The sequence below is a fragment of the Chiloscyllium plagiosum genome, chromosome 15 (assembly GCF_004010195.1).
Source record: "Chiloscyllium plagiosum isolate BGI_BamShark_2017 chromosome 15, ASM401019v2, whole genome shotgun sequence".
Taxonomy (NCBI): Eukaryota; Metazoa; Chordata; class Chondrichthyes; order Orectolobiformes; family Hemiscylliidae; genus Chiloscyllium; species Chiloscyllium plagiosum.
Window position 1 is genome coordinate 27,498,155 of NC_057724.1, and position 15,230 is coordinate 27,513,384.

The following is a 15,230-nucleotide window of genomic DNA, read 5'->3' on the forward strand; positions in this document are numbered from 1 at the left end:
TCCGGACTTGTCCGACCTGCCCAGCTCCTTTTCCACCTATCCACTCCACCCTCTCCTCCCTGACCTATCACCTTCATCTCCTTCCTCACTGACCTATTGTACTCTATGCTACTCTATCCCCCCCCCCACCCCCCTCCAGCTTATCTCTCCACACCTCAGGCTCTCTGCCTTTATTCCTGATGAAGGGCTTTTGCCCGAAACGTCAATTTCGAAGCTTTTCGGATGCTGCCTGAATTGCTGTGCTCTTCCAGCACCACTGATCCAGATCCTTTACCATTAAGTGTGTAAGTCCTGCTAAGGTTTGCTTTCCCAAAATGCAGCACCTCACATTTATCTGAATTAAACTTCATCTGCCACTCTTGTACTCAGTTCTCCAACCAATAAAGGCAAGTATTCCATACAATTTCTTTACCACCCTATCTACTTGGGTGACCGGTTTCAGGGAGCTATGGACTTGAACCCCAAGATCCCTCTGGACATCAATCCTGTCCAGGAACGCCATTAACTGAATACTCTTCCTGAATATTTGATCTTCCAAAGTGCAGCATTGCACACCTACTCAGATTAAACTCCATTTGCCACTTCTCCGCCAATATCTGCAACTGATCTAAATCTCCCTGTATCCTTTGACAACCTCCTACACCATCCATAACGCCACCGATCTTTGTGTCTTCTGCAAACTTACTAAGTCACCCATCTACACCTTCATCCAAGTAGTTTATATATATCATAAACAGCAGAGTATGGATCCCTGCAGAAAACCACTAGTCACAGACGCCCAGCCTGAAAAACACCTTTCTAACGCTACCCCCTGTTTGCCATGGCCAAGCCAATTCTGAATCCATATGGCCAAGTGATTACGGATCTCCTGCATTTTAATCTTCTGGATGAGCCTATCATGAGGGACCTTGTCGAAAGCCTTACTAAAATCCATGTAGACAATGTCCACCACCCTGCCTTCATCGATCACCTTTGTCACCTCCTCAAAAAATGCAACTAAGTTAGTAAGACATGACCATCCTGCATAAAGTCCCTAATTAGGCCATGTTTTTCCAAATGCATGTAAATCCTATCCCTAAGAACTGTCACCAATAACTTCCCAAACACTGATGTGAGACTCACTGGTCTGTAATTTCCTGGATCATCCCTATTTCCCTTCTTGAATGGAGGAACAACATTAGCTACTTGCCAGTCCTCCAGGATCTCTCTGGTGGCTAGTGAGGATACAAAGATCTTGGTCAAGGCCTCAGCAATCTCCTCGCTTGTCTCTCTCAATAACCTGGGGTAGATACCATCAAGCCCTGAGAACTTATCCACCTTAATGCTCTTCAAGAGATCCATACCACTTATCGAGTCATAGTCATAGAGCTGGAAAAAGTAGAAACAGACCCTTCAGCAAACCCATATATGCTGACCAGATATCCTAAGTCAATCTAGTCCCATTTGTCAGCATTTGGCCAATATCACTCAAAACCCTTCTTATTCATATACCCATTCACTGCTGGGTTAGACAGCTGTGCAGGTTTAAGTTTCACTTCCCACTTCCCCTGATTTGGCTCTCTTCCGCCTTTTTAAAAAATGTTGTTGCTTTGATCTCTTTTTGTTTTCTATACAATCAGAAAATTATACAGCATGGAAACAGACCCTTCAATGTTGAATCCCCTACTATTGACATCCTTGTAGTTACCATTGACCAGAAACTGAGCTGGACTTACCATGTAAACACACTTGCCTCAAAATCAGGTCAGTGGCTAAAATTCCAGTGGTAAGTAACTCACCTCCTGACTCTCCAAAGCCTGTGCACCATCTACAAGGCACAAGTGAGAAATCTGATGGAATACTCCCCACTTGCCTTGGTCCAACCGGCAAATCTTTGGATTGTTTGAGGAAACCGGAGCACCCGGAGGAAACCCACGCAGGCACGGAGAATGTGCAAACTGTCTGTGTGGAGTTTGCACGTTCTCTCCGTGTCTGCATGGGTTTCCTCCCACATTCGAAAGATGTGCAGTTTGGGTGAATTGGCCATCCTAAATAGCCCATAGTGTTCAGGGATGTGTCAGTTAGGTGCATTAGTTGGGGTAAATGTGGAGTAATAGGGTAGGGGAGTGGGTCTGGATGGGTTACTCTTCAGAGTGTCAGTGTGGACTTGTTGGGCCGAAGGGCCTGTTTCCACACTGTAGGGAATCTATGATTCTAGTCGCCCAGAAGAAGAATATAAAGGATAGTGAGATTTGTGTGGAGCATGCTAATCTGCATTTTGAGACCAAGAAAACAGAGCTTCAGTGGTGGAGGAGTGAATGCTTGTGAACATGTTACCAATCAAGCGGGCTTTGTTACTGATGCAAATTACTCATTTAGGATCTCACCCACATCTTCAGCCTCCACGCATAAGCTCCCTTCTTTATCCTTAAGTGGTCCTACTTTCTCCCAAGTTATCCATTTGTTTTTAATGTATATTTAGAATACCTTGGGATTCTCTTTAACCTTATTTGTGGAATAATAATCCCTGTGTGTGTGAAGTGAGGAACTTAGCCTTTGAATCTCAAGATGTGGAAACGTTCTTAAAAAGTCTTATGGAATGAAATCATTTTCATTTGCCTTCGTGAAGAAGATCGACGATTGAATCATAGAATAATTTGCAGAAGGTCACGTGGCCCATTAAATCTGTGTTGGATCTCTGCAAGAGCAATTCAGCTAAATCTACACCCTTGTCTTTTTTTCTGCAATTTAGTTTCTCTGCTGATAACTGTTGAATTCTCAATTCTCTTTCAACAGCTAAGATTCAACCTGGCTCCAATGCTGTGGTGGCGCATTCTAGAATCTAGCAGCATGTGTGTTTGGGAAAAAAAGGTTACTCATAATTTAGTTGTTCACTGGATGAGGGTGTAACTGGCTAGGCAATTGACTCATGCTCATGATTAGACTCTTAATTCCATATTTTTTGTTTATTAAATGGAATTCAAATTACACCATCTATTGTGGGAGATTTGAATCCAGCTCCCCAGAATATGACCTGGGTTACTGGATTAATAGCCCACTGATAATATCACTAGGCCATTGCCTCCCCTCATGATTCCTTTGGTTTTTCTTTTGCACTGATAAAGACGAAAGTTCTCAGGGGAAGAGATTACATCATCAATATAGACTGAAATATCCCCACCTTGACAATAGTCATGGTTATTTGTCCCTCCAGCTTCCCACAGTCAGTAATAGAGAGCAGGTTGGTGATTATTAGGTTGATCTAAATCAGTTAAGTACAGACAAATAAAGTGTTCTCTTTCACTTGCTGGGGTGTAGAAGACAGTGAGGGGTGGGGAGGGTTACTAACCAAAGCAAGGGGGCTCACAGGAGTGGTCTTCTCATTTATTGCCTGAGCAGGATAACCTGCTGGGCTTCTGCACCATCCTTGACTTCCTTCCACCAATCTCAGAATTGTGGTTGGGTGGCAATTGGCTATTAACTTACCACCTAGAGGCTTGAATTGAGGTGAGAGCAGATCCTGCCCAATGCCTCATCCACTGCCCCTAAAGTTACAGATGGAGCAGAAGTAAGCAGGTAGGAGTGGGGGATGGGGCGGGGGAGCAAAGGCATCTGAGAAATTGAGCCAGGTAGGCATGATTCACCAGTGAATCGAGAATTTATTTGTAATTGTAGACTTCTGTCCCTAAATAACAAAGCGGCTCTATTCTACACTATTTCCTCAGTCAGACTATTGTAATCTTCAGTCTTGCTGCAGAGCTGAGCACTTAATCTTGGCTAATCTTTCAGTGCTGCACTGGAAAAGGCCATTTTATGGATAATACAGTCATTTATGAATATATGAGATATTAAACCAAACCTAATCTGGCAACTTAGTAGTTATTTAAGACTTTAAGTCCCATCTCTTTCACCAAATCTTTGATTTGGAGATGCCGGTGTTGGACTGGGGTGTGTTCGAACAGATGAAAGCCTCAACAAACAATTAAGGTATTATTCAATGTATAATTTCAGTTACATCACACTGTAAACTTTTGCTATAAATTCTGTGTCTGACAATTGTGTCCTCCATAACCACCTGATAAAGGAGCGTCGCTCTGAAAGTTAGTGCTTCCAAATAAACCTGTTGGACTATAACCTGATGTTGTGTGATTTTTAACCAAATCTTTAGTCATGCATTTTAATAACTCCATGTTTGGCATCACTCTTTGATTACACCTCTGTGTCACATATTGGGATATTTAAATGCACTATTCTGATGCAAGTTGCATTTTCAGTGATGGTTTTTTTTGAAGTTTTTCGCTTGGTTCAATTGTAAGCATTCTTTTGACGTGATCATTACAGTATGGTGTAAGGCCTGCTTCTTGAGCACCTAATCTAATCTGAGACTTAAGTGCAGTACTAAGGAAGTGTTGCATTATCAGAAGAGAACTCTTTCAGATGAAGAATTTAATGGAAGGTTCATCTGTCCTTAAGGGATGTAAAAGATCTCACGGATCCTTCTTATGTGACCTAGCTAACATTCTTCGCTCACTCAAATATCTCCAATAGCTCTTGAGCTCCAAATTTGGCATTCCTGTTGTGTTAAAATTAATAGTTATGATGTAATCAACGATTCCAGAAAATATTTTCCCATGCCTTCGAAACTACGGATTTCTTTAACAGACCACTCCCTTTTAGACTCAAAGGCATTTAAAAAAACAAGTTTTCTTTTAAAATTGCCTGACCACTCCTGTCTGATTTATCATGACTTCTCTTCTGTTCTTGATAACATCCTACACAAAAGTCTTTTATTTTCTCATATAATACATATTCAATGGACCTCTTTGACCCCGTGCTAGTTTAGGTGCATTTCTTGCCAGGTTCTATATACTATGGCTGCTATCTCATAAAAAATTATAGGAATTAAGGGTCAGAAGAAGCCAATAGCATTATCTTAATACTTCAGTCTGTGTTGCCACTCTCTACAGCGTTGAACCAGTATTGCTTGTTACAGACACCTTTTTAACTTCAGTCCTTTGAGGAGAAAGTAACTTTACTTGTGTGCAGAGACTGTGGCTGATGAAATTACAAGTGAATGCCTGGTTGCTCTGAATTGGAAGTTGTCTAGCCAGTTTTCTGTTTCAACTAGGTGTGGAATTCAGCAAATACCTGGGCTTTTAAAATGTACAAACAAGGCTGATTTTTTTTAAAAAACAGAAAGACTGTTGTTTGTGACTATGTAAAACATAACAAATGTCTAGGGTGATGCAATGAGTTCTGTACTTTGATCTCTTTAATCTTGGGAATATTGATGGGAATGAAGTCTTCTCGGTCTATTAAGTGTAAGGGTGGAACTATGTGAAATGAATTTGGACCTGCTCAGTCAAGTCCTCAGTGAGCATGAAGCCACAGTACAGAGCTATCCATAAACCGATCATTCACAGAGTATTGCATGGAAATGGTTGAAGGACTGTTAATAGATTGCAGCTGAAGGTTCTTGCTGCAACAGGATGAAGTAAAAAAAGTGTTGAACATGTGTGAGTTAAGGCTGTGTTCTGTTAGAAATAAGCTTTGCATTGAACTCTTGAACAAATCACTACTCAGAATTGAGCTTCTCAGATACGAGTTAGCAACAGTCCTTAGTAAAGGCTTTGAGGATTCAATTGTAGCCCAAATATAAGCTGCTGATGAACTAAAACACTAAATAACTGAAATAGAAAGAATTGTATTCTTAAAGGAGAATTTAAATAACTAATTTGAATCATTAGATGGGGAAATTTGCTGGAAAAAACGCAGGATAAGATGTGGGAAACGGACTTCATCTTTCCTCAGAGATTCAGTGATCTCTGTGAAACAAGCTTTGATATTTTTATTTGTATATTTGTTTTCCAGTATAAAAACACATCACTGGTTGAGTGAAATAGTTTATTGTTTGATTATAGTTAATACACTCAAATTGGATTATCTAAGTTTGTGATTTTTCTTGTTTGTAATCAATATCAGTCCATAGGACTGAGGTACAAGACCTCAGTTTGAAGTTGAATTTGTGTTGTTAATACTTGAGGAAACCTAACATTAGAGGAATTTATAAATAAATGTATTCGTAATAATATCTCCTTTTGTACTAATTGTCTTTGTAATGTTGCTAACCTGTTTGTTTGTTTGTTTGTTTGTTTGACAGTTAGACTTTTAATTGTAATGCTTTTGATAAAATAGTAGTGTCGATAAGAATATATAATAATCTGTCCTCAAGATATGGGTATGTACGCTACACATGTATTATCTGCACCAAGCACACTCCTGACTGAGAGGCAGGTACCCTGGTAGCTTCTATCATGGTTGTTCTTATATCTGCTTGCTATTTCTCCAGTTCTTGATTTCTGGGGAGAGGTATCATGGACTTGCATTGGATTGGAGCCCAGTGTGACCTCACAACAGTTTGCCATTGCCTTTGGCAGGTTGGCTGATTAGGAAACTACTTTACTGTCATCATGTGCCATCAGGAATGTTGGAAGGATCTTTACAGACTGACAATCAGCGCCACATTGCAAACATACCTTCCATGCCCAACAGACTGGAGGCCTGTGCCACAAGGATTGATGCTGGGTCCACTGCTTTTTGTCATTTATGTAAATTAGATTAGATTCCCTACAGTATGTAAACAGGCCCTTTGGCCTAACACGTCCACACCGATCCTCCGAAGAGTAATCCACCCAGACCAATTCCCCTACCCTATATTTACCCCTGACTAATGCACCTAACACTATGGACAATTTAGCATGGCCAATTCATCTGACCTGCACATCTTTGGATTGTGGGAGGAAACCCACGCACACACTGGGAGAATGTGCAAACTCCACACAGTCACCCGAGACAGGCATTGAACCCACGTCCCTGGTGCTGTGAGGAAGCAGTGCTAACCACTGAGCCACCATGCTGCCCCAAATGATTTGGATGTGAACATAGGAGGTATATTTGGATGTGAACATAGGAGTATGCAGATAACACCAAAATTGGAGGTACAGTGGATAGCGAAGGTTATCTCAGAGTACAACAGATGGGCCAATGGGCTGAGGAATGGCAGATGGAGTTTACTTTAGATAAATGTGAGGTGTTGCATTTTGGAAAAGCAAATCTTAGCAGGACTTATACACTTAATAGTAAGGCCCTAGGGAGTGTTGCTGAACAAAGAGACTTTGGAGTGCAGGTTCATAGTTCCTTGAAAGTAGAGTTGCAGGTAGATAGGATAGTGAAGAAGACGTTTGGTATGCTTTCCTTTATTTATCAGAGCATTGAGCATAGGAGTTTGGAGGATATGTTGTGGCTGTACAGGACATTGGTTAGGCCACTTTTGGAATATTGCATGCAATTCTGGTCTCCTTATCAGAAGTATGTTGTGAAACTTGAAAGGGTTCAGAAAAGATTTAGAATACATAGAATACAAGAATGTTGCCAGATTTGGAGGATTTGAGCTATAGGGAGAGGCTAAATAGGCTGGAGCTGTTTTCCCTGGAGCATCAGAGGCTGAGGGGTTACCTTTATAGAGGTCTATAAAACCATGAGGGGCATGGATAGGATAAATGGACAAAGTGTTCTCCCTGGGTGGGCATAGGTTTAGGGTGAGAGGGGAAAGATATTAAAGGGACCTAAGGGGTAACATTTTCACATAGATGGTTGTGCTTGATTGGATTGAGCTGCCAGAGGAGGTTGTGGAGGCTAGTAAAATTACAGCATTTAAAAGACATCTGGATGGATAAGCGGATAGGAAGGGCTTAGAGGGATATGGGCCAAGTTCTGGCAAATGGATCTAGATTAGGTTTGGATATCTGGTCGGCATGGACAAGTTGGACTGAAGGATCTGTTTTTGTGCTGTACATCTATATGACTGTAAGTCCTGGCATGGGACTCGGGGGCTTTTGGCCCAGAGGGAGAGTGCAACCACTGTGCTAAAAGATGTCCTCCTGTATAAGCCATCAAAAAAGTGAGCAAGAATATTCCAAGTCCCATTGTCACCTCTTGTGGACCTCAGTAACCAAAATTACCACCCCCCCCCCCCCCCCCCCGGCGTCCCATGCCTAATCCACCACCTACATGCTGACTAACATTGAACTGGCTAAATTGGAAGCTACTAATGTTGAGTGTCGTGCTGAAATTCCATGTTATTGTGCCACTTATCTGCAATTGTCTTTGCTGGTCAATCCTTTTATATCTCAGCTCTAGCTCGTTGTCACAATGTACACTAAATATGATTTTTTTTAAAAAAAAGCACTGATGCCATAATCATTTCAAAGCAGGGTGTTGCCTCACTGAACAATCTTGGATTTATCTAATGTATATCTTTTTGCATAGGATGGTCAGCAACAATATCGGAAGGTGAACGATATGAATTATGAACAGTCTATCATACGGCAAGGTGGGCTGTCAAACCCCTCAGAGGTATGTGATCAGTTTTTCAAGCATGTCCAGACACAACCTGTTACTAACTAGACATTATTTGTATTATTTTAAAATTTATACAACAGTGTCTGCTTTAATCCTAATTGACTTAATGATAGCCATGTGGAATAATGAAATAAAGTTTAATCTAAAAACAATTCTTATTTGTTCAAGTTTTTATATAATATACTGAGTAGAGAATTTCTATTGCAGTAGTTCCTTCATTAACAATTTTGTATTTATATAACACTTTCAATGTGTTAAAGTATTCCGGTGCAAGCCAAAAACAAAATGTGACACTGTCTTAATATCTTTGTGTGGCTCAGATAAGCAAAGATTTGGTTAAAGAGATAGGTTTTTAAAGAGATTATTTTCATTAAGCAAAGAGAAGTATAAAGAAAGGGACATTTAAGCAGGAAAGTTGAGAGCATTGGGGCCTTGGCAGCTGAAGTCATGGACACCAACCACGAAATGATTAAAATCAAGAGGCCAGAATTAGAGAAACATGGTTATCTGAGGATTATGGGCTTGGAGAAAGGGAGAGGTTAGATCATACACCATTTTAATTTAAGGGTGAGAATTTTAAAGATCAAGCTATTGCTTAATTGGCAGCCAGTCAACAAGCACAGGAATGAATAGGTGAATCGGTTTTAGTGGGAGTTAAGACTTGGACAGCATAGTTTTGGATGATCTCAAATTTACAGAGTTAAACCATTAGTCACTGTTATGGAAGTGGGAAAGTAGATGATATGGAGAAGTTGCTGGAAGCTCAGATCATGGTTAAATATGACACCAAAGTTATAAACATTAGCTGCATATCTTCAATTCTGCTTAAGGGACTGGTTACCCTACAATACGATATTAGACCGAGATGAGTTCTCTGAGATTGTGAGCCATAGCTTCCAAGAGCAAAGCCCACTTTGCATTTTACTTATCAAAGAAATACATGAAACTTTACTTCCCAGTGATTGCCCAGAGGAGAGAATATCTCTTTCTCATAAAATACTGGCTTTAATGCTGTTAAGTTTTTTTTTTTTGTTCAGTGCTTGAATCCAGAATTATGTTGCCATTTCCATGCCAATATAAATTGTAAATGATTTTCCACCAATGTGAAAGTATAAAAGTATCTGTTACTTCCATGCAATTCCACCTACCTGTTCAATTGTTTGGAGATTATATGGGGAAAGTTATGCAGAGGTGGTGGCCTTGCTCTTCTAGCCTAAAGCTTGCTGGTGAGCCCATTTCCACTTGGCAGGCTGCATCCACCCCATAGCAATCTAACGTCTGTAAGGCTGTTAATTGCATTTGGGCCTCAGCCTGGAAGAGATCCTGTCTCTGACAGCCACTGGTCAATTAAGTTGCCAGGAGGTATCTCGCTGCAGCGCCAGGACAACAAGTTGTTCTCGGTGAAGAGAAGGAGTGGAGCCAAGCACAGAGGTAACCCCAGAGTTTGGCTGGGGTCAGGCTGGCAGACTTCAGCAAAGGGATGGGGGACTAATTTCTGATGGGCAGTGGAAAGCAACATGCTAAATTGAGGATCATAATAAAAGTGAGCTGAAACATTCTATCATTTGTTACATTGACAATGCCTTATAAATGCAGGTTTTTGTTTAGGTATTTAGTGGTTAGTTCTGTCCAGTAGATAGATCTGTCCAAAGAAGTGCCTGTACCTGAATAGGACCATCATTTCTTCCAGGGAAATTTCAGCACCAAGGTAAGTTGGTTAAAGTAGAACAGGCTACAGCAAGGTCCCTTTGTTAACTGATAGATTTCTCAGAGGTTCTGCTCTCTTTGTAGAGCACGCTAAATAAAAGATATCGTGTTGCAGTTTTATTTTTATTCAAACTAATTTTCCATCATATAATTGAGCCTCAGCCTTCAATTACTTTCAGAATTTCATTACCCAGACCATGTGGTTTATTAGCAGGCAGTGAATACCCTAACTGTGAATTCATACTGATGCCATTTGGGAGAATGCCATGGGTGTACTGTGCTGTATACCCACACAGAAAATGGACAACTTTTATTTGATTCAAAATTTAGATTTATAACTAATCTGTCTTCAAAACAAAATGTTGAACCATTCGCTTAACTAATTTGGAGTCACTGTTATGCTTTTGATATTATCATGGAGTTACACATGCATAAAAGTACAAGAAGAGGTATTATTTCTAGTGAAACCTATCCTGCTGATATGTTTTGAATCATTCTATGTACTGTAGGCCAATAGATTGGTTATTAATGATTTGTGACAGTTTTAAAGATGTGAAACGTGCTTTTAAATGCAAATTTTCTCTTTCCTTTGACTTTTTTTTCTTCTTTTGATTGGATGATGCGTGATGGTGTGTCCATGACTGAGCTGCTAAAGCCCCATGCCGTGCTGTGCTGTCAGCACCATCACCGAGGTCTAGTTCTTCATTTTAAAATCTTATCTACATTGCTATTTGTTTCTGGTGCAGATACAGAACAGACAGCATCAATATGTACTCGCTCAAAGCATGAAAGGATTAAATATTCCCAAAGATTCAGAAGTTATAGTGCATAAAACCTATGTGACATTTGAGCCTAACACTCCTACACAGGTAAGATTGATCATAATGTGATTGTCCATTTAATTACCATGCTGGCACAGAACCTATTAATACCTTTATCATTCTCCTGGAAATAGTAGAACAATAACATAATAATTTTCAATATTTGTTTCTTCCATTCATTTGTATCTTTTATAATAAAATGAAATAATTAAATTAGTTTTGTTGTCGCTATGTTGTTCTTACATGGATTGATCTATTTAAAATTGTCCTTTGAATTGTTTGTACTCATTCCTCTGAATGGGTTGCACTTTGTTGCATTCAGCTGTAAGACTGAAGTCAATCTATCTTTCTTCCCCACTTTCACACACCTGCAAGCAACCCATGACCCAACAACACTCATGATTTTTGTAAATTTATTTTGTTATTGAGATAAAGTATGAATAAAAGTTCTTTTAGAATGGACACAATCTAGTGTACCAAAGAACAATAGACAAAGATTATAGCCAACTTTGCTAAAGAGAAAATGCCCTTATAGTATATTGTTGTTGTCAAAATTATAGCATGTGTTCTTATTATGGCATCAAGTATAAACACTTCGGTCAATCAATATTTAGTCTTTTCTTCAACAGGTTCATAAACTAATTGCAGTTCACATGGCTATTAAGATTTTAATGAAGAAACCTGATGAAGGAAATTGCCATTAAAACACATGTTATTCAATACAAAAATATAGGCAAACATCTTTGTATCTGTGATCAGTTTTTATCATGTTAAAGAAGTTGTATAGTCTATTTATAGCTTTGTAATCAGAAGGTGTAAATTCACAAAGTTCTGTTCAGTGAATTAAGGGTACAGATGGTTCCTACTTTTAACTTTCAGACAAGTGAAGTTTGAAAATACTGTGAAAAATGGTGCAGTATGGATAACCTACTAAATTATAGCTTTGGACACAATAGAGCACCTTTAGTGACCTGACAGAATGGATCACCTGTCAATTGGAAAACCCAATAGCTAAACCAGCCAAATTTTAGAATTGGGTTGGGAATCCATTCTATCATATATTACCATGTAGGTGACGAATGAGGAAATTATCTGAATTTTAAATAAAAGTTTGAAGAAGTTGAAATTTCCATCTCCTCTCTGCTGAACTGGATTGGCATGAGTTCAAAGTGAACCTTGGTGTCTAGAAGTGGTGAAAATTGTCAGCAGCCATAACTCTAATGTTCAGCATGATAAAAAGTTAGGAATTATCAACTCCTATCTTCCCTAAGCCTGTCCTTCAGCTACAAGTCAAGACTACAATGGAATACTCCCCAGTTGCCTAGGTGGATGCATCTCCAACAATATTTAAGAAACTCAGTATCATCCAGGACAATGAAGTCTGTTTGCTTGGCAGCCATCCACTACCTTCACAATTCACTCTTTCACCACAGATCTACAGTAGCAGCTGTGTCCCATCTACAAGATGCATTGCAGCAGCTAATCAAAGCTCCTTAGACAATATTTTTTAAACTTTCTAAACCCATGAATCTACCACCTAGAAAAGCAAGGGCAAAAGATGCATGGGAACACTCCCACTTGTAAGAATCCCCTCCCTCCCAAACCAAGCCACACACCATCCTGTCTTGGAACAGTATTGCTGTTCCTTCACTATTGCTATTCCTTTACAGTTAGTGTTAAAATTCTAGAAGTCTCTTTCTGAAAGTATTGTGTCCCTGATGCATGGCACTGGTTTATCAAGGCAGCTCAGTGTCACCATCAAGAGCAAGAGTTAATTGCTGAAATTGAATTTGGAATATTCATTAATACTAATTTCAAGAGGTGGATGTTGTATGCAGTGGTAAGATCTGATTTTTGAATGGGCTAATGAGGTCAAGGCTAATTGGCACACGTTTCTATTATAGGCATACAACACCACAAAGGATCTCCAATGGTATCAGCACACACAAAACTCTCAAACTAACTGGGATATTCAATACAATCAAGACTCCATAAAAAATGTTCAACAACAACCTGTCCAGGTATTGATATTGCAAATTTTCATATTTGTCATTTGGCCAATAATTCTAATAAAGATTAAAAGCGACTTTCATTGTTTATCACAATATTTACATGACTAAATTGTACACCATCAGCATTGAATGGAATACGGGGTAATATATAGTTGAATAGGTGCACTGTTTAATTCTTGTAGGAATGGATTTTTGCAGGACACCCTGGTTTCCACCATCCTGTTACCTAAAATGTTCTGGGCAGGGGTGGGTGTTGGGAGGGAATGTGGGTGGGGGAATGGGAGTCAGACCGCAATCCTTATGGCTGTCCCACAGCAAATTAATGCTGGGAGCAGCGAAAATTGATTTAAGGCAAGACCTCCATCTATTTCTCAGGAATAGGTCCCATCTTGGAGAACTGCCAAACAATTGTATTGTCCAACACTGGGAATGGGAAACGTAGTTCAAATGGGGTAAGTCCTGTAAAGACGTAATTTCAGCTGCCTGGTATCTGCTTGTGCATCTAAAATTGTCAGACTTCCCATGTGCTTTGGGATGTGCCAAACCACAACCAACTATTTCCCCCCAGCTCCCAATGGTGGGACAAGGAAGTGAAAAGTTGTCACAGATACCTTTTCATTTCAAGAGGTAGGCCTGGAGTTTTCTGTTCTTTATTAAACTTATTTCAGCTCTGAAGTAAGGACAAATGACCTCCGCTTTCTGCAAGGTAATATAATGAAGTCAATGCATTAAACCTTTAATTTTCATTATTTCTTTAAAATATGGGTTGGGCCTTCACTCTGTTTTCCAAAAATTCAGATGATGATACCGAAAGGTTGCATGCAGTCTACTTCAATGTCACATGCTACCTGATGTGGCATAATTTGCATAGTGTTGGCTTAAATGATTTGAAGAGTTTTTGTATCCATTTCAATATCTCTTCAGTAAATATGATATTGTCTGAACTTCGATTTGAAATGGGAAAGAGTATTCATGTTATTTGAAGTTATGAGATTCAAACTTATTTATATTATTACAATAAAACTATTTTCTTAAATGTTATTGAAAAGCTATTTGAACAATTTATGAATTGGAAGATCAAAATTAGAACCCAATAAATGAAGTGTGAAGTAATAAGATTGATCTGTCCAGTGACTACTAACATGACATCTCCATAGAGAAGCTTGGCGAAGGAGAATTTAAGATTTAACTAGTTTGTATTGCAGGTCTTAAGCTCTCCGAGTGAATACACGGGCTTTCGGAGCACACGAAGTTCTGTCACTTCCCAAGAATATGAAGATACCCATTTGAGAAGCTCTGCAGGTTCAGAATCTCGGAGTCCTGTACCAGCCAGGCTGCGGAGTCCTCAAGCAGCTCAGGTACAATGCTTGAATAGAAATCCACATTTGTTAGTCATCTGTCTCATGTTGCAGTGTTAGATTGAAAAAAAAAGTAGCTAAAATTTTATAACTCATATCAGAAAAAGGTTTATTTATTAAACTATAAACAGAAATAAAATGAGAGGATAATTTAAGCAGTTCATTTGACTCCTCATCAGCAGTGTACTTGGTAGGAAAGTATTTGTGGTGATGTTTTATAGTTACAACAACCATTATTAAGGTTGGTTGTTGTGCTACCTTACATGAAGTCTAACTGTGATCCAGCGAATAATTGAATTCAGGTAGCAAAGGAACATCTTTATCTTGTAAGGCATTCTCAGTGATCTGAAGTCTTCAGATTTTATTACAGTCAAATGAAAATGTATGACTTTCAATTGATTATGTCTGAGATAGCAAATGCCATCTGCAATTGGATTTATCTGCCCCAACTGCAGATCTTACTTGAGATTGGTCACCCCGATGAGAGATTCTTCCCTGGTGGTTTGGGGATTCCAGGGCTGAAATTGCCACTGTTCTTGTGTATTTTGAGCTCTGATTGGGAACAAAAGTCATTTCTTTTTATTGTAAAAAGAGAGATTGTGTAGAACGTTTAATCCTGAGATTGGACAGATGACTTAATTACACTTTTAGAGTCATAGAGACGTACAGCATGGAAACAGACCTTTCGGTCCAACCCATCCATGCCGATCAGATATCCCAACCCAATCTAGTCCCACGTGCCAGCACCCAGCCCATATCCCTCCACACCCTTCCTATTCATATACCGATCCAAATGCCTCTTAAATATTGCAATTGTACCAGTCTCCACCACACCCCCTGGCACACCATTCCATACACATACCACCCTCTGTGTGAAAAAGTTGCCCCGTAGGTCTCTTTTATATCTTTCCTCTCTCACCCTAAACCTATGC

At 39.5% G+C, this 15,230-nt stretch overlaps 1 protein-coding gene across 1 annotated transcript in view; it reads left to right on the plus strand.

The window, feature by feature from the left end:
* Positions 1-15,230, plus strand: part of pof1b (POF1B actin binding protein) — an 84,019-nt gene that overhangs the window by 19,014 nt on the left and 49,775 nt on the right. Inside the window, exons 2-5 of the mRNA XM_043704525.1 lie at positions 8,308-8,394; positions 10,854-10,976; positions 12,833-12,949; positions 14,146-14,298. Of these exons, the coding sequence (XP_043560460.1) occupies positions 8,308-8,394; positions 10,854-10,976; positions 12,833-12,949; positions 14,146-14,298 (480 nt within the window). The remainder of the gene's footprint in view (positions 1-8,307; positions 8,395-10,853; positions 10,977-12,832; positions 12,950-14,145; positions 14,299-15,230) is intronic.